The sequence below is a fragment of the Macaca nemestrina genome, chromosome 20 (genome assembly GCF_043159975.1).
Source record: "Macaca nemestrina isolate mMacNem1 chromosome 20, mMacNem.hap1, whole genome shotgun sequence".
NCBI classification, from domain to species: Eukaryota; Metazoa; Chordata; class Mammalia; order Primates; family Cercopithecidae; genus Macaca; species Macaca nemestrina.
Window position 1 is genome coordinate 5,940,821 of NC_092144.1, and position 20,818 is coordinate 5,961,638.

At 48.7% G+C, this 20,818-nt stretch overlaps 1 protein-coding gene across 4 annotated transcripts in view; it reads right to left on the reverse strand.

The window, feature by feature from the left end:
• LOC105487079 (alkaline ceramidase 1) overlaps positions 1–20,818 on the reverse strand; it is a 60,942-nt gene that overhangs the window by 19,453 nt on the left and 20,671 nt on the right. Inside the window, exon 1 of one of the 4 annotated variants that reach the window (XM_071087950.1) lies at positions 2,878–3,468. The exons of the other annotated variants lie outside the window; for them this stretch is intronic. Coding sequence (XP_070944051.1) covers positions 2,878–2,970 — 93 coding nt within the window. The 5' untranslated portion in view covers positions 2,971–3,468. Of the gene's footprint in view, positions 1–2,877; positions 3,469–20,818 lie in introns of those variants that run through there. 4 annotated transcript variants of the gene reach the window in all.

Genomic DNA, 20,818 nt, shown 5'->3' on the forward strand with positions numbered 1-20,818 from the left:
AGCTGGCCTCCCAGTGCCTTCTGCAGGGGGTCTCATCTGGAGGTGGGATGAAAAGAGAACACTGTACCACGGTGGATGCTGGGGACTCCAGAGAGAAGAGCTCTAGAGCCCTTACCCATCATCTCAGCCTCCGAGGACCAATCATTCAGCTCCCTCCCACGTTACAGGTGGAACTACTGAGGACCGGAAACCATATCTCTGGCCAAGGAAGAGAAAGAATCAGTGAGACCATGAGGATCCCGGAGTCTCATAATCCCACTTCCCAGATATGGGAAACCCCGGGGTCAAAGGTAACAGGATCAGAGCAACCTGAGCATCCTGGAACTAAGCCTCCGACCCTCCTCCCAAAAAAGTCTCCTGGACTCACCAAGTTTTAAGTCCTGGCTCTAATAACCAGGGTGACCCTGAGCACAGCCTTCAAACTCCTTGAACACCTGTTTCATCACCCGGAAAATGGGAAGAAGTCTATATCATATAGATTGCGTCTAACTCCCAACGTCACTGTGCACATTAAAGGAGGTGTTTCATGTAAAATGTTTAGGGCCATACCTGGTACACAGCAAGCACTCTTTTTTTGTTTGTTTGTTTGAGATGAAGTCTCACTCTGTCGCCAGGCTGGAGTGCAGTGATGCAATCTTGGCTCACTGCAAGCTCCGCCTCCTTGGTTCAAGTGATTCTCCTGCCTCAGCCTCCTGAGTAGCTGGGACTACAGGCACCCGGTACCACGCCTGGCTAATTTTTTGTATTTTTAGTACAGACGGCGTTTCACCATGTTGTCCAGGATGGTCTTGATCTCTTGACCTCATGATCCACTCCCCTCGGCCTCCCAAAGTGCTAGGATTACAGGTGTGAGCAATTGCACCCGGTCAGCAAGCACTCTTTTGCTCACCGAGCAGGGGCTATGTGCAGGGCATAGAACTAAGCACTACGAGGCCGGGCATGGTGGCTCATGCCTGTAATCCCAGCACTTTGGGCGGCTGAGGTGGGCGGATCACCTGAGGTTGGGAGCTCGAGACCAGCCTGGCCAACATGGCAAAACCCTGTCTCTACTAAAAATACAAAAATTAGCCAGGCGTGGTGGTGGGCACCTGTAATCCCAGGTTGGAGTGCAGTGACGCAATCTTGGCTCACTGCAAGCTCCGCCTCCCGCTCACTGCAAGCTCCGCCTCCCGGGTTCAAGTGATTCTCCTGCCTCAGCCTCCTGAGTAGCTGGGACTACAGGCACCTGCCACCATGCCCGGCTAATTTTTGTATTTTTAGTAGAGACGGGGTTTCACCATGTTGACCAGGCTGGTCTCAAACTCCTGACCTCAGGTGATCAGCCTGCCTCAGCCTCCCAAAGTGCTGGGATTACAGGCATGAGCCACCGTGCCTGGCCTCTTCCTTTTTTTTTTTTTTTTTTTGAGATGGAGTCTCGCTCTGTCGCCCGGGTTGGAGTGCAGTGGCCGGATCTCAGCTCACTGCAAGCTCCGCCTCCTGGGTTCACGCCATTCTCCTGCCTCAGCCTCCCGAGTAGCTGGGACTACAGGCGCCCGCCACCTCGCTCGGCTAGTTTTTTGTATTTTTTTAGTAGAGACGGGGTTTCACCGTATTAGCCAGGATGGTCTTGATCTCCTGACCTCGTGATCCGCCCGTCTCGGCCTCCCAGAGTGCTGGGATTACAGGCTTGAGCCACCGCGCCCGGCCTTTTTTTTTTTTTTTTTTTTTGAGACAGGGTCTCCCTCTGTCGCCCAGACTGGAGTGCAGCAGTATGACCTCAGCTCACTGCAGCCTCCACTTCTTGGGTTCAAGAAATCCTCCCACCTCAGCCTCCCAAGTAGCTGGAACTACAAGCACGCACCACCACTCCCAGCTAATTTTTAAGAACTTTTTGTAGAGACACAGTCTTGTTATGTTGCCCAGGCTGGTCTGGAACTCCTGGGCTCAAGCGATCCTCCTGCCTCGGCCTTCCAAATTGCTGGGGTTACAGGCATGAGCCATGGCGGTAGGTACATCCATGATTTTTTTAGCATTTCCTGTGTGGTGTTTTAACAGGGAAAAAGAAGACCACCGAGAATGCCCAGAACTGAGGGGTTTCCTAGGAGGTGGGATTTTTTTTTTTCTTTGTGAGACAGAGTCTCACTCTTTCACCCAGGCTGGAGTACAGTGGCACAATCTCAGCTCACCGCAACCTCTGCCTCCTGGGTTTAAGCGATTCTCATGCCTTAGCCTCCTGAGTAGCTTGGACTACAGATGCCTGACACCGTACCCAGCTAATTTTTTATTTTAGTAGAGATGGGCTTTCACCACGTTGCCCAGGGTGATCTCGAACTCCTGAGCTCAGGCAATCCACCCACCTTGGCCTCCCAAAGTGCTAGGATTACAGACGTGTGCCACTGCGCCCAGCCAAGAGGTAGAACTTTTTAAATACAGAAACCAGGATAGTCCCGGGCACACCGGGACAAGTTGATCAGAGGGTACAGCTACAAACAAGACAGATACAGTCACCTCTTCCAGGAAACCTTTCCTGATTGGCCCATTCCCTCTGGCTCAAGGACGCCCTCTGCTTCCCCCAACCACAGCTGCCTCTTTGCCCCCCAAGAAGACACCATCCGTCCCGGTTGCAAATGCCTGCAGTCACATCAGCGTTAGCTTAGGGAAGACAGAGACCGGCTCTTTTCCTGGCCACTGATGTGTCTCTAAAACCTACCACAGAGCCTGGCATCAAGTAAAGACGAGTAAATGAATGAAAGCTGGGACTCTTTGGCTAACAGATGAGAAAACTAGGGCTCAGACAGGGGAACCACTCCAGCAAGATTCCCCAGTAAGGATGTATGGGGAGGAACCGGGACTCGAACCGGCAACTGGAGAGAGTCCTTCACACACCCGCGCACTCACCGTGTTGTAGAACTCAGCCACCAGCTCCGAGTACTGGAAGTTGCTCTCACACCAGTCCACCTCGGAGCTCTGATAGGCGAAGATGCTAGGCATCTTGTCTCAGTGGCCACCGCCAGCCGGCTGTGCCCGGCAGAGAGGAGAAGGCAAGTTTGGGAAGGCCGGGCCCTGGTGAGGCGGGGAGAGGACAGCCCGGTGCCCCGCGGCAGGCAGACTGAGAGGAAAAACCTGCTGGGCCGCTCCCCAGTTGCACCAGGGCAGCCTGGCTGTGCAGTGAGAGCAGCCCTGGGCATAAGCCATGGCGCTAGCACTGTCCAGGCAGGGCAGGGGGCAGGAGCACGCAGGGAAGAGGCCTCCCATCCAGACTCCCCAGGAATAGGAATTGGGGTGGGGGGCAGTGGAGGGAACTGTTTTTATCTTTTATGTACTTATTTATTTATTAGAGTTAGGGTCTTGCTCTGTTGCTCAGGCTGGAGTACAGTGGCATCATCATAGCTCACCACAGCCTCAAACTCCTGGGCTGAAACAATACTCCTGCCTCAGCCTCCTATGTAGCCAGGACTACAGGCACATGCTGCGACCACGCCTGGCTAATTTTTTTGTTTGTTTTATTTCGTTTTGTTTTTGTTTTTGTTTTGAGATGGTGTCTCACTCTGTTGCCCAGGCTGGAGTGCAATGGCGCAGTCTCCCAGCTCACTGCAACCTCCGCCTCCCGGGTTCAACAATTCTACTGTCTCAGCCTCCCAAGTAACTGGGATGACAGGCACCCACCACCACACCCAGCTAATTTTTGTATTTTTAGTAGAGGCAGGATTTCACCATGTTGCCTAGGCTGGTCTCCAACTACTGACCTCAAGCAATCCGCCTGCCTCAGCCTCCCACAGTGCGAGGATTACAAGCGTGAGCCACCACATCTGTACTATTTTTTATATACTTATTTGTTAGAGTCAGGGTCTTGCTCTGTCAGCCAGGCTGGAATGCAGTAGCACAGTCATAGCTCACCGCAACCTCAAACAACTGGGCTCCAGCAACGTTCCTGCTTTAGCCTCCCAAGCAGCTGGGACCACAGGCACAGTCTGCCACCATGCCTAGCTAATTTTTTATTTTTTTTATTTTATATTTTGTAAAGTCGTGATCTTGCCATGTTGCCAAGGCTGGTCTCGAACTCCTGGGCTCAAGTGATCCTCACGCCTCAGCCTCCCAAGATGCTGGGATTGAAGGGAGGGGACTGTTTTTAGAACTGTCATTCAAAAATAATAACGTAGAGTCCACATTGAGATGAGTAGCATGGCTATCCCAAGTTTACAGACGAGTAAACAGAGACACGGAGCACAGTCATTTGAGAGGGCACACAGATGGTAACCCTAGGCTGGCTCTGAACTCAGGTTTTACTGCCCTGGCACCATCCAAAGCCACACGTTGCTGCTGCCTAGGTTGGGGCAGCAGCTGGACACCTACCCCAGTGGGCTCAGCTCAGCTCCCCTGAAATCCTTGTCTCTGTAACCTTGACGTTCATTTCGCCTTTAAGGACCTCTGTCTTCCTGTTTCGGCTAGGGAAAGTTGGGCTGGATTGAGGCCCCCAACTCTTAGAGTGAAGACTTCCTCTGCTCAGAATGTCCCATCTTCCACCAGAAGCCACTTCAAAGCCTCTGCCAGGAGAGGAAACCTTTGGGGTTTCAGGTCTAGGATCCGCAGTCCTGGCTTCCAAGGGTTGCGGAAAGCTCTCAGTGACATAGGCTTGGGTTTGAATGCTGAGTTCCTCTGCTTGCCTTTTTTTTTTTTTTTTAAATTGAGATGGAGTCTGGCTCTGTCACACAGGCTGCAGTGCAGTGGCACAATCTCAGCTCGCTGCAATCTCCGCCTCCTGGGTTCAAGCGATTCTCCTACCTCAGCCTCCCAAGTAGCTGGGATGACAGGCACCCGCCACCACATATAGCTAATTTTTTTGTATTTTAATAGAGATAGGATTTCACCATGTTGGTCAAGCTGGTCTCAAACTCCTGACCTCAGGTCATCTGCCCGCCTCAGCCTCCCAAAGTGCCGGGATTATATACGCATGACCCAACTCACCTGGCCTGAGTTCCTCTGCTTTAAGCTGTGTGACCTTGGGCGAGTGAATTTACCTCTCTGATCCTCTTTTTGCTCACCTGTCATACGGAGAGGATGGTGACAGAACCAACCTCAACAAAGGAAGACGGAGATAAAGCATGTCAAAGGCTTAGCCCACTGCCTATGTCAGAGTAGGCGCTCGATGGATGGTAGTGAGTTTTCTTACTGAAGCTGGCCTTGAACTTTAAGTCAACTTTGTGGGAATAATAACAATTATTATTATTATAATTAAAAGAGCCTGGCCTTAGCAAGCAGTTAGCAAAAGTGTGAATAACAATACTATTATGTAATTACTTATTATATAATAGCAATATTATATCAAAATATAAAATTACCATATTAAAAATAATATTTTATATAATATATTAAATATTTTAGTGTATTGTTTTTAATATAATAATGTTATATAATAATTAATTAACATAATGTAATAACTAATTAATTATATTACTTATTAGTTTTCTTTAAGTGCTTGATGTTCAGTATCATCTCATTTAATGTTCTTTTTTTTTTTGAAATGGATTCTAGCTCTGTCGCCCAGGCTGGAGTGTAGTGGCGCGATCTCCGCTCACTGCAAGCTCTGCCTCCCGGGTTCACGCCATTCCCCTGCCTCAGCCTCAGCCTCCCGAGTAGCTGGGACTACAGGCACCCGCCACCACACTCGGCTAACTTTTGTATTTTATTAGAGATGGGGTTTCACCATATTGACCAGGCTGACCTCGAACTCCTGACCTTGTGATCTGTTTCAACTTCCCAAAGTGCTGGGATTACAAGCGTGAGCCACCGTGCCCAGCCTTCATTTAATGTTCTTAACAATCCTACCCCAGACGTGGTGGCTCACGCCTGTAATCCCAGCACTTTGGGAGGCTGAGGTGGGTGGATCATGAGGTCAGGAGATCCAGACCATCCTGGCTAACACGGTGAAACCCCGTCTCTACTAAAAATACAAAAAATTAGCTGGGCATGTTGGCGGGTGCCTGTAGTCCCAGCTACTTGGGAGGCTGAGACAGGAGAATGGCATGAGCCCGGGAGAAGGAGCTTGCAGTGAGCCGAAATCGTGTCACTGCACTCCAGCCTGGGTGACAGAGCAAGACTCTGTCTCAAAAAAAAAAAAAAAAAAAAAAAAAAATCCTAAGCGCCAGGAACTATTGTTATCCCTTTCCTTTTTTCTTTCTTTCTTTCTTTCTTTCTTTTTTTTTTTTTTTTGAGACAGAGTTTTGCTCTTGTGGCCCAGGCTGGTGTGCAATGGCATGATCTCAGTGCACTGCAACCTCCGCCTCCCGGGTTCAAGCAATTCCCCTGCCTCAGCTTCCCGAGTAGCTGGATTTACAGGCACCCACCAGCACGTCCGGCCAATTTTTGTATTTTTAGTAGAGACGGGGTTTCACCATGTTGGCCAGGCTGGTCTCGAACTCCACCCGTCTCGGCTTCCTAAAGTGATGGGATTACAGGCGTGAGCCACTGCACCTGGCCTCTTTTTCTCTTTTGAGACAGGGTCTTGCTCTGTTGCCCAGGCTGGAGTGCAGTGGTGCAATCATAGTTCACCGCAGCCTTGAAATCCTGAGCTCATGCGATCCTATCTCTTGCTAGTAATCACTAGCAAGGAAACTAAAGCCCAGAGAAGTTAGGGAACTTACCATAAATCACACAATTAGGAAATGATAGAGACAGGCAAGCCACACCACCTGTCTGACGTCTCAGTTTCCTCACCTGTAAGGTGGTGAAAATAATGATGGTACTGCCCTCTCGGGCCTGTTGTGAAGATTTAGTGAGCTGACACGATGTTTCCATAGAAAGATAAACTGTGGGCCGGGCGCGGTGGCTCACGCCTGTAATCCCAGCACTTTAGGAAGCCAAGGTGGGCGGATCACAAGGTCAGGAGATCGAGAACATCCTGGCTAACACAGTGAAACCCCATCTCTACTAAAAATATAAAAAATTAGCCAGGCGTGGTGGTGGGTGCCTGTAGTCCCAGCTACTCAGGAGGCTGAGGCAGGAAAATCGCTTGAACCTGGGAGGCGGAGGTTGTAGTGAGCCGAGATCATGCCACTGCACTTCAGCCCGGGTGACAGAGCGAGGCTCTGACTCAAGAAAAAAGAAAAGAACAGAACAGACAAAGAAAAAGAAAGAAAGATAAATTGTGGTGCTATGTTGCCCTGCATTCCAATCACTGAACTGGGCCAGGCGCGGTGGCTCATGCCTGTAATCCCAGCACTCTGGGAGGCTGAGACAGGTGGATCACTTGAGGTCAGGAGTTCAAGACTAGCCTGGACAACTTGGTGAAACGCCGTCTCTACTAAAAATACAAAAATTAGCCTGGTGTCGTGGCATACACCTATAATCTCAGCTACTCAGGAGGCTGAGGCAGGAGAATTGCTTAAACCCAGAAAGCGGAGGTTGCAGTGAGCCAAGACTGTACCACTGCACTCCAGCCTGGGTGACAGAGCGAGACTCCCTCTCAAAAAAAAAAAGAATAATAATAATAGTAATACTAATAATAATAATGGCCGGGCGCGGTGGCTCAAGCCTGTAATCCCAGCACTTTGGGAGGCCGAGACGGGTGGATCACGAGGTCAAGAGATCGAGACCATCCTGGCTAACACGGTGAAACCCCGTCTCTACTAAAAAATACAAAAAACTAGCCGGGCGCGGTGGCGGGCGCCTGTAGTCCCAGCTACTCGGGAGGCTGAGGCAGGAGAATGGCGTGAACCCGGGAGGTGGAGCTTGCAGTGAGCTGAGATCCGGCCACTGCACTCCAGTCTGGGCGGCAGAGTAAGACTCCGTCTCAAAAAAAATAAATAAATAAATAAAAATAATAATAATAATCCCTGAACTGTCTGAAAGTAATCAACTTTTTCAATTTCCAATTCTTGGAAGAGAGAGGCTCAGTCAGTGCTAATATGTTTTATGTCTCTTAACACTTAATGACTTTGACAAAAAAGAAAATAAAACCCTTCATTAAGCAACAGTACTCACTTGGAATTTAGTAACATGATTTGTTTATATTGTATTTATTTTTTGATAAGCTTGTATTCATGGTAAGCCATATCTACTCTCCATTCACAGTAGGGTTACAAAGTTTCCTTTATTTATTTATTTTTTTTGAGATGGTGTTTGCTCTGTTTCCCAGGCTGGAGTGCAGTAGCATGATCTCGGCTCACTGCAACCTCTCTGTCTCCCAGGTTCAAGCGATTCTCTTGCCTGAGCCTTCTGAGTAGTTGGGATTACAGGCATGAGCCACCCAGCCCGGCCAAAGTTTTCTTTTTCTTTTCTTTTTTTCTTTTTTTTTGTGATGGAGTCTTGCTCTGTTGCCCTGACTGGAGTGCAGTGGCGTGATCTTGGCTCACTGCAAGCTCTGCCTCCCGGGTTCACACCATTCTTCTGCCTCAGCCTCCCGAGTAGCTGGGACTACAGGCACCCACTACCATGCCCGGCTAATTTTTTTGTATTTTTAGTAGAGGCGGGGTTTCACTGTGTTAGCCAGGATGGTCTCGATCTCCTGACCTCGTGATCCACCCACCTTGGCCTCCCAAAGTGCTGGGATTACAGGCGTGAGCCACCGCGCCCAGCCCCAAAGTTTTCTTTCTAAAATAATAATATTTTGGCCCAGTGCAGTGGCTCATGCCTCTAATCCCACCGCTGCACTCCAGCTTGGGCAAAAAGAACGAAACTCTGTCTCAAAAAAAAATTAATTAAATAAAATAAAAATAAAATAATAAATATATATATGTATTTTTAAGAGATGGAGTCTTGCTCCATTGCCTAGGCTGGAGTGCAGTGGTACAATCGTAGCTCACAGCAGTGTCAATCTCCTGGGCTCAAGCAATCTTCTCACCTTTGCCTCCCCAGTTGCTGGAATTACAGGTATGAGCTACCGTGCCCTGGCCAAAATAAATTTAAGTTTTACAATTGTGGTTCGGCCGGGCGCGGTGGCTCACTCCTGTAATCCCAGCACTTTGGGAGGCCAAGGCGGGCGGATCACAAGTTCAGGAGATCAAGACCATCCTGGCTAACATGGTGAAACCCCGTCTCTACTAAAAATACAAAAATTAGCCCGGCGTAGTGGGTGCCTGTAGTCCCAGCTACTTGGGAGGCTGAGGCAGGAGAATGGCGTGAACCTGAGAGGCGGAGCTTGCAGTGAGCCGAGATCGCACCACTGCACACCAGCCTGGGCGACAGAGCAAGACTCCATCTCGAGAAAAAAAAAAATTGTGGTTGTGTTTGCACAAATCTATACATGTGATAGTACTGCATAGATTTGCTCCCATTTTTCTGAGAATATGAAAAGAAAATTGCCTAACACATGAATGCATGGGAAAAGCTGTTGAAATCTGAATATGGCCTATAGGTCATATTTATGTCACCGTTCTGGTTGTGAAATTGTATAGTCATAAAAGAGGTACCACTGGGAGAAACTTAGTGAAGGTTACCTGGGATTGTTCTATACTATTATTGCAGGTTCCTGAAAGTTTATAATTATTCCAATTTTTTAAAATGTTTTTGATAGACGGTCTCACTCTGTTGCCAGGCTTGAGTACAGTGGTGCAATCACAGGCCACCGCAGCTTCAAACTCCTGGGCTCAAGTGATCCTCACACCTTCGCCTCCCAAGTAGCTGGGACTACAGGCCAGGCAAATGTTTTCTATTTTTTTGTAGAGACGGGTTCTCACTATGTCTCCCAGGCTGGTCTCTAATTCCTGAGCTCAAGCGATCCTTCCACCTCAGCCTTCCAAACTGCTAGGATTACATGTATGAGCCACTGCACCTGGCCTAAAAATCTTTTTTTTTTTTCTTTTGTTAAGACCGAGTCTCTCCCTGTCATCCAGGCTGGAGTGCAATGGCGCAATCTCGGCTCACCGCAACCTCCGCCTCCCGGGTTCAAGTGATTCTCCTGCTTCAGCCTCCCGATAGCTGGGATTACAGGCGCCCACCACCATGTCCAGCTAACTTCTACATTTTTAGTAGAGATGGGATTTCACCACGTTGTCCAGGCTGGTCTGGATCTCATGACCTCAGGTGATCCTCCCGCCTCAGCCTCCCAAAGTGCTGATTACAGGCGTGAGCCACCGTGCCCAGCCTAAAAATCTTTTTTTTTTTTTGTTTTGTTAAAGGGATTGAGTTAGAGTTTTAATTAGTACATGAATGGATAAACACAATGTGTGTGGTTCATCCATACCATGGAATATTATTCAGCCCTGAAAAAGGAAGGAAGTTCTGACACAGGCAACAACATGGATAAACTTTGAGGACATCAAGCTGGGTGAAATAAGCCAGATACAAAAGGACAAATCCTGTGTGATCCCACTCCTAGGAAGTCCCTAAAGTCCTCAGAGTCACAGAGACAGGAAGTAGAATGGCGGGTATGAGGGGCTGGGGAGGGGGATGTGGAGTGTTTCTTGGGGACAGAGTTTCAGTTTGGGAAGATGAGAAAGTTCCAGAGGGGACGGTGGTGACGGTTGCACAGACATGTGAATGTGCTTAATGCTGCTGAACTGTGCACTTGATGATTAAAATGATCAGTTTCCTGTTATGTATCTTTTACCATAATTTTACAAAGTATTGATTTAGGTTTTTAAAAGAGGGGTTTGGGGCTGGGCATGGTGGCTCACACCTGTAATCCCAGCATTTTGGGAGGCCGAGGCTGGCGGATCACTTGAGGTCAGGAGTTCAAGACCAGCCTGGCCAACATGGTGAGACCCTGTCTCTAATAAAAATAAAAATAATAACAGGGTGTGGTGGTGCGTGCTTGTAGTCCCAGCTACTCGGGAGGCTGAGGTACGACGATCGCTTGAACCTGGGAGGTGGAGGTTGTGGTGAGCCAAGACCGTGCCACTGTACTGCAGCCTGGGGGACAGAGCAAGACTCTGTCTCCAAGGAACGGCAAGTCAAGGCAAGGCAAGGCGGAAAGAAGAAAGGAAGGAAGGAAGGAAGGAAGGAAGGAAGGAGGGAGGGAGGGAGGGAGGGAGGGAGGGAGGGGGAGGGGAGGGGAAGGGGGAGGGGAGGGGAGGGGAAGGGGGAGGGGAGGGAGGGAGGGAGGGAGGAAGGGAAGGAAAGGAACTAAAGCTTGACCTGGCTCTGTATAGCACCCCTCCACAAACATACACCATTTAGCCACAGCCCTAGCCCCCAAATCCCCTCCCCAGGTGGACCACGAGGGCAGACAGACACCACCCACCACTGCCACCCCAGCTCCCTAGTAGCGACCCTGACTCCTTCCCCATGGAGTAATTTTGAAACAGTCTCCGCTCTCTGTGTAGGTGGAGCAGATGGTCTCTGAGGCCCCTTTCTGCTCATAGCTGGAACAGGACCCAGCTGCTGAGATCCTGAATCTTGGCGAGGGTTTAATAGCAGGCAGTAAGGTAGTGACTGGCGCCCACGCCCAGCCCAGACTGGAGAACTTGGGCAATCATGGTGCTGACTGGGGAGGACAGAGCAGCCAGGCAGGTGGGTGGGAGCCGGGAGAGAGCTCTGCCTCTGCTAGGAGGAGAGGAGGGGCTAGAGAGAGGGTGACAAACAGAGGCGTGTGAGCTCTCAGTGGTTATTGTAACAGATGCCACAAATTTAATGACTTAGAACAACACACACTTACCATCTTACCTTTCTACAGGTCAGGACCCTGAAATGAGTCTTACAGGCTAAAGATGTCATCACAGCTATGTTCCTGGTCGAGGCTCCAGGAGAGAACCCATTTCCTGCCCTGTCCAGTGTCTAGAGGCCACCCATGTCCCTCAACTCGGGGTCCTGTCCCCCACCTTCACAGCCACGGTGCAGTCTCTTCCAGTCTCTCTCTGACTTTCTTTTTTTTCTTTTGAGACAGAGTCTTGCTCTGTTGCCCAGGCTGGAGAGCAATGGTGTGATCTCGGCTCACTGCAACCTCCACCTCCAGGGTTCAAGCAATTCTTGTGGCAGGAGAATCCCTTGAACCCAGGAGGTGGAGGTTGCAGTGAGCCAAGATTTCGCCACTGCAATCCAGCCTGGGCAACAGAGCGAGACTTCATCTCAAAACAAAACAAAACAACAACAACAACAACAAAAAAAACAGTCTAGGCAACATGGGGACCCTATTTCTATAAAATATTAAAACGTTGGCCAGTGGGGGTACACACATGTGGTCTGAACTTCTTAGGAAGTTGAAGTGGGAAGATTGCTTGAGCCTAGAAGGTCAAAGTTGCAGTGAGTTATGTGTGCACCACTGCACTCCAACCTGGGCCACAGAGTAACACCTTGTCTCAAAAAAAAAAAAAAAAAAAAAAAAAAGGAGTTATACCCATCTTAGCATTGGGCTTTTTTTGTTTTCTTTCTTTTTTTTTTTTTAATTTTTTTTTTTTAGGATGGAGTCTTGCTCTGTCACCTAGGCTGGAGTACAATGGTGTGGCCTCCACTTACCACAACCTCTGCCTCCTGGGTTTAAGCGATTCTCCTATCCCAGCCTCCCAAATAGCTGGGATTACAGGCACCTGCCACCACACCTGGCTAATTTTTTTAATTTTTAGTAGTGACAAGGTTTCACCATGTTGGCCAGGCTGGTCTCGAACTCCTGACCTCATGATCAGCCCGCCTTGGCCTCCCAAAGTGCTGGGATTATAGGCGTGAGCCACCACACCCGGCAGTATTGGTCTTTATACCTGCTTTCTATTTATTTAGTAGCTTTCCATGTAGTGGAGCAATATAAAATTTCCTTTTGAAGTAAAGGTATGCGTTAATGTTTTTGGAAAGTGAACTTGTTTAAAGACAATGTTTAAGTCAATAATGGTTACCGTACAGATTGGCAAAATTTTAGTCTGACAATGCCCAAAGTCACAAAGAACATTATTGGGTAATTGGTGAAATTTGAATACGGAATATAAAGTAGATAATAGTATTGTGTCCGTGTTCGTTTTCTGAAGTAGATAAATGAATTCTGGTTGTATAAGAGAGTTTCTTAGTTTTTGTTTTTGTTTTTGTTTTTGTTTTGAGATGGAGTTTCCCTCTGTCGCCCAGGCTGGAATGCAGTGGCTTGATCCCGGCTCACTGCAATTTCTGCCTCTGGAGTTCAAGAAATTCTCCTGCCTCAGCCTCCTGAGTAGCTGGGATTACAGGTGCCTGCCACCACACCCAGCTAATTTTTATATTTATAGTAGAGACAGGGTTTTGATATATTGGCCAGGCTGGTCTTGAATTCCTGGCCTCAAATGATCTGCCCGCCTCGGCTTCCCAAAGTCCTGAGATTACAGTCATGAGCCACTGTGCCCAGCTCTTTTTTTGCAACCTCTGCCTCCCGGGTTCAAACGATTCTCATGCCGCAGCCTCTGGAGTAGCTGAGATGACAGGTGCCTGCCACCACACCCGGCTAATTTTTGTATTTTTTTTTTTTTAGTAGAGACAGGGTTTCCCCATATTGGTCAGGCTGGTCTTGAACTCCTGACCTCAGATGATCCACCTGCCTCGGCCTCCCAAAGTGCTGGGATTACAGGCATGAGTCACCGCACCAGGCCAAAAGATTTTTCTTTATTTTTTGAGACGAAGTCTCGCTCTGTCGCCCAGGCTGGAGTGCAGTGGCATGATCATGGCTCACTGCAAGCTCCGCCTCCTGGGTTCACACCATTCTCCTGCCTCAGCTTCTCGAGCAGCTGGGACTACAGGCGCCCACCACCGCGCCCGGCTAATTTTTTGTATTTTTAGTAGAGACGGGGTTTCACCTTGTTAACCAGGATGGTCTCGATCTCCTGACCTCGTGTTCCCCCACCTCTGCCTTCCAAAGTGCTGGGATTGAAAGTTTTTTCTTTAAGTTGCTGATGCCGAGTACTGGTGAGGATGGGAAGTGGGGGAGTGGTAGAAACGTGAGAGGCCAACCACTTTGGAAAACTGTTAGAACAAGACAATTCAACAAATATCTGTGTCCTGAGAGTTATATCTCACATAAGCAAAGAGCATGGAGGGTGAAGTCATTCCAGAAGGCTCAGGCAAGTGAGAATTTAGCAATCCAGGCCCCTTCCTTCCTTCTCATGATGCTTCCATCCCAGCCTGTGGCCTCCATCCCAACACGTGACCTCCACTCACAAAATGTGGGCCTCCTCCCAACTTGTGGCTCTCAATCCCAACATGTGCCCTTTGCTCCTAACATGTGGCCTCCATACCCATCATGTGGCCTCCATCTCAACATGTGGCCTCCACTCCCAATATGTGGCCTCCACTTTCAACATGTGGCCTCCATACCCATCATGTGGCCCCCATCTCAACATGTGGCCTCCACTAACAAAACGTGAGCTTCCTCCCCAACTTGTGGCTCTCAATCCCAATATGGCTTTGGTGTACCTCCTATTGGTCAGAACTAGTCACATGACCTCCACTAGATGAAAGGGTTGCTGGGAAATGTAATCTCTAGCACAGCAGCCACTTCCTGGTACCCACTTTACCCTGTGGGAAAGGAGTCTGAATCTATAAACTACAACAGGCTGCCTCCATCACATTTAGTAAAGGTGAAAATGAACATGTCCTACAACCAGGAACTCACTTCCTGGATTTATATCCCCCTGAGAAACTCCCACAAACGGACCCAGGATTCCGGTACAAGATTATTCAGAGCAGCCCTGCCTGCAATAGCAAAACCATGGAACTATTCACAAACATGACTGAGTTAAAGAATTGATAAGTAGGCCAGGCATGGCGGCTCACGCCTGTAATCCCAGGAGCCCAAGATGGGTGGATCACCTGACATCCAGAGTTCAAGACCAGCCGGGTCAACATGGTGAAACCTTGTCTCTACTAAAAATACAAAATATTAGCCAGGCAATGGGAGGCTGAGGCAGAAGAATGGCGTGAACCCGGGAGGTGGAGCTTGCAGTGAGCTGAGATTGCGCCACTGCACTCCAGCCTGGGCGACAGAGCGAGACTCCGTCTCAAAAAAAGAAGAAAAGAAATATTAGTCAGGCGTGGTGGGGTGCCTTTAATCCCAGCTACTCGGGAGGCTGAGGCATGAGAAGTGCTTGAACCCAGGAGGCAGAAGTTGCAGAGAGCCAAGATCACGCCATTGCCATTGCACTCCATCCGGGGCAACAAGAGCAAAACTCCATCTCAATTAATTAATTTATTTATTTATTAAAGACTCGTTAAGTAAATAGTGGATTCTCCTGCCTTGGCCTCCTTAGTAGCTAGGACTACTGGCGCCCACAATCATGCCTGGCTAATTTTTTTGTATTTTTAGTAGAGACAGGGTCTCACCATGTTGGCCAGGCTGGTCCTGAACTCCTGACCCCAAGTGATCCTCTTGCCTCAGCCTCCTAAAGTGCTGGGATTGCATGCATGAGCCACCGTGCCCGGCCTGTGCAGATATAAGTTTTTTTTTTTTTTTTTTTTTTTTTTTTGAGACGGAGTCTCGCTCTGTCGCCCAGGCTGGAGTGCAGTGGCCGCATCTCAGCTCACTGCAAGCTCCGCCTCCCGGGTCTATGCCATTCTCCTGCCTCAGCCTCCCGAGTAGCTGGGACTACAGGCGCCCGCCACCTCGCCCGGCTAGTTTTTTGTATTTTTTAGTAGAGACGGGGTTTCACCGTATTTAGCCAGGCTGGTCTCGATCTCCTGACCTTGTGATCCGCCCGTCTCGGCCTCCCAAAGTGCTGGGATTACAGGCTTGAGCCACCGCGCCCGGCCTCAGATATAAGTTTTCAACGCATCTGGGTAAATACCAGGGGGCACAATTGTTGGATTATTTTGTTGTTTTTTTCTTTAAACCATATATGTTTGTTATATATCCTCTTGTGAAGGTATATTTCACAACAATCAATTTATTTTAATTTTATTTATTATTATTATTATTATTATTTTGAGATGGAGTCTCGTTCTGTCATCCAGGCTGGAGTGCAGTAGCACAATCTCAGCTCACTACAAGCTCCGCCTCCTGGGTTCACACCATTCTTCTGCCTCAGCCTCCCGAGTAGCTGGGACTACAGGCGCCCGCCACCGTGCCCAGCTAATTTTTATATTTTTAGTAGAGATGGGATTTCACCGTGTTAGCCAGGATGGTCTCGATCTCCTGATCTCATGATCCTCCTGCCTCAACCTCCCAAAGTGCTGGGACTACAGGTGTGAGCCACCGCGCCTGGCCTTTTTATTTTATTTTTGAGATAGAGTCTTGCTTTTTTGCACAGGTTGGAGTGCAGTGGTACGATCAGCTTATGCAGCCTCCAACTCCTGGGCTCAAGCCATCATCCTGTTTCAACTACTCCCAAGTACTTTCAACTACTAGTACTCCAAGTAGTTGAAACTACGAAAGTGTGCTACCACTTCTGGCTAAGTTTTGTATTTTTGTGGGGTAGGGATGAGGTTCCACCATGTTGCCCAGGCAGGTCTCCAACTCCTGGGCTCAAGTCCACCCACCTCAGCCTCCCAAAGTGCTGGGATTACAGGCCTGAACCACCATGTCTGAACAACAATCAATTTAAAAATTAGAAGTGTGGGCTGGGCGTGGTGGCTCACACCTGTAATCCCAACACCTTGGGAGGCCAAGGCAGGCAGATCACGAGGTCAGGAGATCGAGACCATCCTGGCTAACATGGTGAAACCTCATCTCTACTAAAAATACAAAAAAATTAGCCGGGCGTGGTGGCGGGCGCCTGTAGTCCCAGCTACTCAGAGAGGCTGAGGCAGGAGAATGGCGTAAACCCGGGAGGTGGAGCTTACAGTGAGCCAAGAGCGCGCCATTGCACTCCAGCCTGGGCAACAGAGTGAGATTCCGTCTCAAAAAAATCAAAACAAAAAAACCAGATGACTTATAAACAAATGGATGTGGCTGTGTGCCAATAAAAATTTATTCAAACACAACTTCATTTACAAACAATACACTGAGGCCAGGCGCGGTGACTCATGCCTGTAATCCCAGCACTAGCACTTTGGGGGGCCGAGGTGGGTGGATCACCTGAGGTCAGAAGTTCGAGACCAGCCTGACCAATATGGTGAAACCCCCATCTCTACTAAAAATACAAAAATTAGCCAGGCGTGGTAGCGGGTGCCTGTAGTCCCAGCTACTCAGAGAGGAGGCTGAGGCAGGAGAATTGCTTGAATCCAGGAGGCAGAGGTTGCAGTGAGCCGAGATTGCGCCACAGAAACTCCAGCCTGGGTGACAGAGCGAGACTCTGTCTATAAATAAATAAATAAATATAAAACAAAATAAAACCCAAACAATACACTGGTTGTAGTTGCCAACGCCTGGCCTAGATTCTACAATTAACATTTTGTTCTATTTGTCCAATCACATAGCTGTTAATATATCCATATTTTCATCTCGTCATCCCTCCATTTTATTTATTTATTTATTTTAATGATTTAATTATTATTATTATTGGAAATGGGGTCTCCCTGTATTGCCCAGGCTGCTTTCAAACTCCCAGGCTCAAGTGATCCTCCCACCTCAGCCTCCCAAGCTGCTGGGATTCCAGACGTGAGCCACTGAGCCTGGCCATCACATTATCTTCCGAGGTGGGTTAACTCCATGACTTACCAGAAGAAGGGTTGCCACATAAAATACAGGACACCCAGTTAAATCAGAATTTCAGATAAATGAGGGATAAGTGTTTAGCATAAATATGTTCCAAATATTGCATAAGATCGGATTATCCTCAAAATTATTCTTCATGTATCTGAAATTCAAATTTAAATGAGCCTCCTGTATTTTTAGGTGCTAAATCTGGAAGCTCTAATCTGGAAGTATCTCTTCAACTGAGTCTGTCTCATTCCCTCCTCCAAAAAAGAGTTTGAAAAAAGTTTTCATTAAGTGGCATTATGTCATTTCTATTGCCTCCTCTACCAAAATCCAATAACCTCAAATGGGTACTCTGAGGTTAACCTTTTATTTCACTCATTCTTTCCTCCTCCTCCTCCTCCTCCTCCTCCTCCTCCTCCTCCTCCTGGGTGACAGAGTGAGATTTCGTCTGGAAAAAAAAAAAGATGATTAAAGACTGAGCCCTGGAGCTCTCCAAGACAGAAGGGTCTCTTAAAGGACCAATCTGATGAGAGGGAAAAAATCTTTCATCACAAAGAAAACATCCATTTACAGGGGACTAGTCAACTAAATTATGGGTTTTGATATCATGGACATGGAATGCTCCACAGGCATTTAAAAAAAAAAAAAGATGACAAAAGTTCTGAGTCACCATTTGGATTCTCCAGAACAGATCCTGAGAAATAATTTGGGGTGTGAGATTTTTATTGGGACTCACAGTTGTCAAAGAAAGAAGCAGAGCAGGCCGGGCACGGTGGCTCACGCCTGTAATCCCAGCACTTTGGGAGGCTGAGGCGAGTGGATCATGAGGTCAGGAGTTTGACACCAGTCTGGCCAATGTGGTGAAAACCCGTCTCTACTAAAAATACAAAAATTAGCTGGGCATGGTGACGGGCGCCTGCAGTCCCAGCTACTCTGGAGGCTGAGGCAGAAAAATCGCTTGAACCTGGGAGGTGGAGGTTGCAGTGAGCTGAGATAGCACCACGGCACTCCAGCCTGAGCAACAGAGTGAGACGCTATCTCAAAAAAAAAAAAAAAGAAGAAGAAGAAGAAGCAGGGCTGGGTTTGGTGGCTCACGCCTGTAATCCCAGCGCTTTGGGAAGCAGAGGCAGGTGGATAGCTTGAGCCTAGAGTTTGAGATCAGCCTGGGCAACATACGGAGCCCCAATCTCTTCAAAATAAAAGAAAGAGAGAGAGAGAAGAAAGGAAAGGAGGGAGGGAAGGAAGGAGTGAGGGAGGGAGGGAAGGAAGGTAGCGAGGGAGGGAGGGAGTGAGACAGGGAGGGAGGCCAGACAGGACTGGGCAAAGGGAGAAGTTAAAGTGGTGTTGAGCCTGGACAAAGCCTTGGCTAATCAGCGAGGGACTCTAGAGCCAGTGTGCCTCATCAGAGCATCCCACGTGAAGTCAGAATACCCAGACCTTTATTCTTCTGCCTTGCCCAGTCACTGGCTGTGGGCTGCCCTGGGACAGATGGGGCTTTGAGGGAAGTGGCTCTCTGCACCTGAAGATGACCCTAACCATGGAAGCCGGAGGTTTCTGCTCACAATACATCCCTTGGCTGGTCAGCAACTCCCTCCTTGAAAGGGGATCTGGGCCCGGGCGTGGTGGCTCATGCCTGTAATCCCAATACTTTGGGAAACTGAGGTGGAACAAACACTTGACCCCAGGAGTTCAAGACCAGCTCAGGCAACATAGCAAGACCTCGTTTCTACCAAAAATACAAAAAGTAGCCCACTGTGGTGGCGCATGCCTGTGGTCCCAGCTACTCTGGAGGCTAAGGCAGGAGGATCGCTTGAGCCCAGGAGGTTGAGGCTGCAATGAGCCATGATTGTACTACCGCACTCCAGCCTAGGCGACAAAGTAAGACCCTGCCCTGTGTCAAAAGAAAAAGGAAAGAAGGGAAAGGAAGGAGAGGGGAGGGAAAGGGAGGGGAGGGGAGGGGCGGGGAGGGAAGGGGCCAGGCAGTGGCTCACGCCCATATTCCCAGCACTTTGGGAAGCCGAGGCGGGTGGATCACAAGGTCAAGAGATCCAGATCATCTTGGCCAACATGGTGAAATCTTGTCTCTACTAAACATACAAAAATTAGCTGGGCATGGTGGCACACGCCTGTAATCCCAGGTACTTGGGAGGCTGAGGCAGGAGAATCGCTTGAACTCGGGAGGCGGAGGTTGCACTGAGCCGAGATCGTGCCATTGCACTCCAGCCTGGGCGACAGAGCAAGACTCCGTCTCAAAACAAAGACATAAAATAAAATAAAAGAAGAGAAAAGGAAGAAGGAAGGAAGGAAGGAAGGAAGGAAGGAGGGAAAAAGGAAAACTCCGTGAAAGCAGGGATTGTTGTCTGTTTTTCCTTGCATTTGCTTGCTTTGTTTTATAGGAATAAAAACATCAGGAGCTAGGCCGGGCGCAGTGGCTCAAGCCTGTAATCCCAGCACTTTGGGAGGCCGAGACAGGCGGATCACAAGGTCAGGAGATCGAGACCATCCTGACTAACATGGTGTGAAACCCCGTCTCTACTAAAAAATACAAAAAACTAGCCGGGCGAGGTGGCGGGCGCCTGTAGTCCCAGCTACTCGGGAGGCTGAGGCAGGAGAATGGCGTGAACCCGGGAGGCAGAGCTTGCAGTGAGCTGAGATCCGACCACTGCACTCCAGCCTGGGCGACAGAGTGAGACTCCGTCTCAAAAAAAAAAAAAAAAAAAAACAAAAAAACCTCAGGAGCTCTACCCCAATGCTGTGTACATAGTAAATGCTCAGTAAATATCAATGGAATAAATAAACAAATTTCCCAGCTCCTCTGCAGCCAGGTGTGGCCATGTGAATAGATCCTAGCCAATAGAAACTTTGTGTGACACAATCACCCTAGCAACTCTGGATGCCAACCTCAACTGTGACTGGGAGAGAAAGACATGTCTATCTTATCTAAGTCTTTGGTATTTCTCTCCCTCACAGTCATATCTAACCATGTAATTAAACCAGTGAAGGCACTCCATAAATATGAGTTACGGGCCAGGCGTGGTGGCTCACGCCTATAATCCCAGCACTTTGGGAGGCCGAGGCGGGCGGATCATGAGGTCAAGAGATCGAGACCATCCTGGCCAACACGGTGAAACCCTGTCTCTACTAAAAATATGAAAAATTAGCCGGGCATGATGGTGGGCACTTGTAGTTCCAGCTACTCGGGAGGCTGAGGCAGGAGAATTGCTTGAACCTGGGAGGCGGGGGTTGCAGTGAGCCGAGATTGCGCCATTGCACTCCAGCCTGGGCAAAAAGAACGAAACTCCATCTCAAAAATAATAATAAATAAATAAGAGTTATATTCCATACTATGGATGCTTGATAATTTGGTTTAAAATTTGGCCA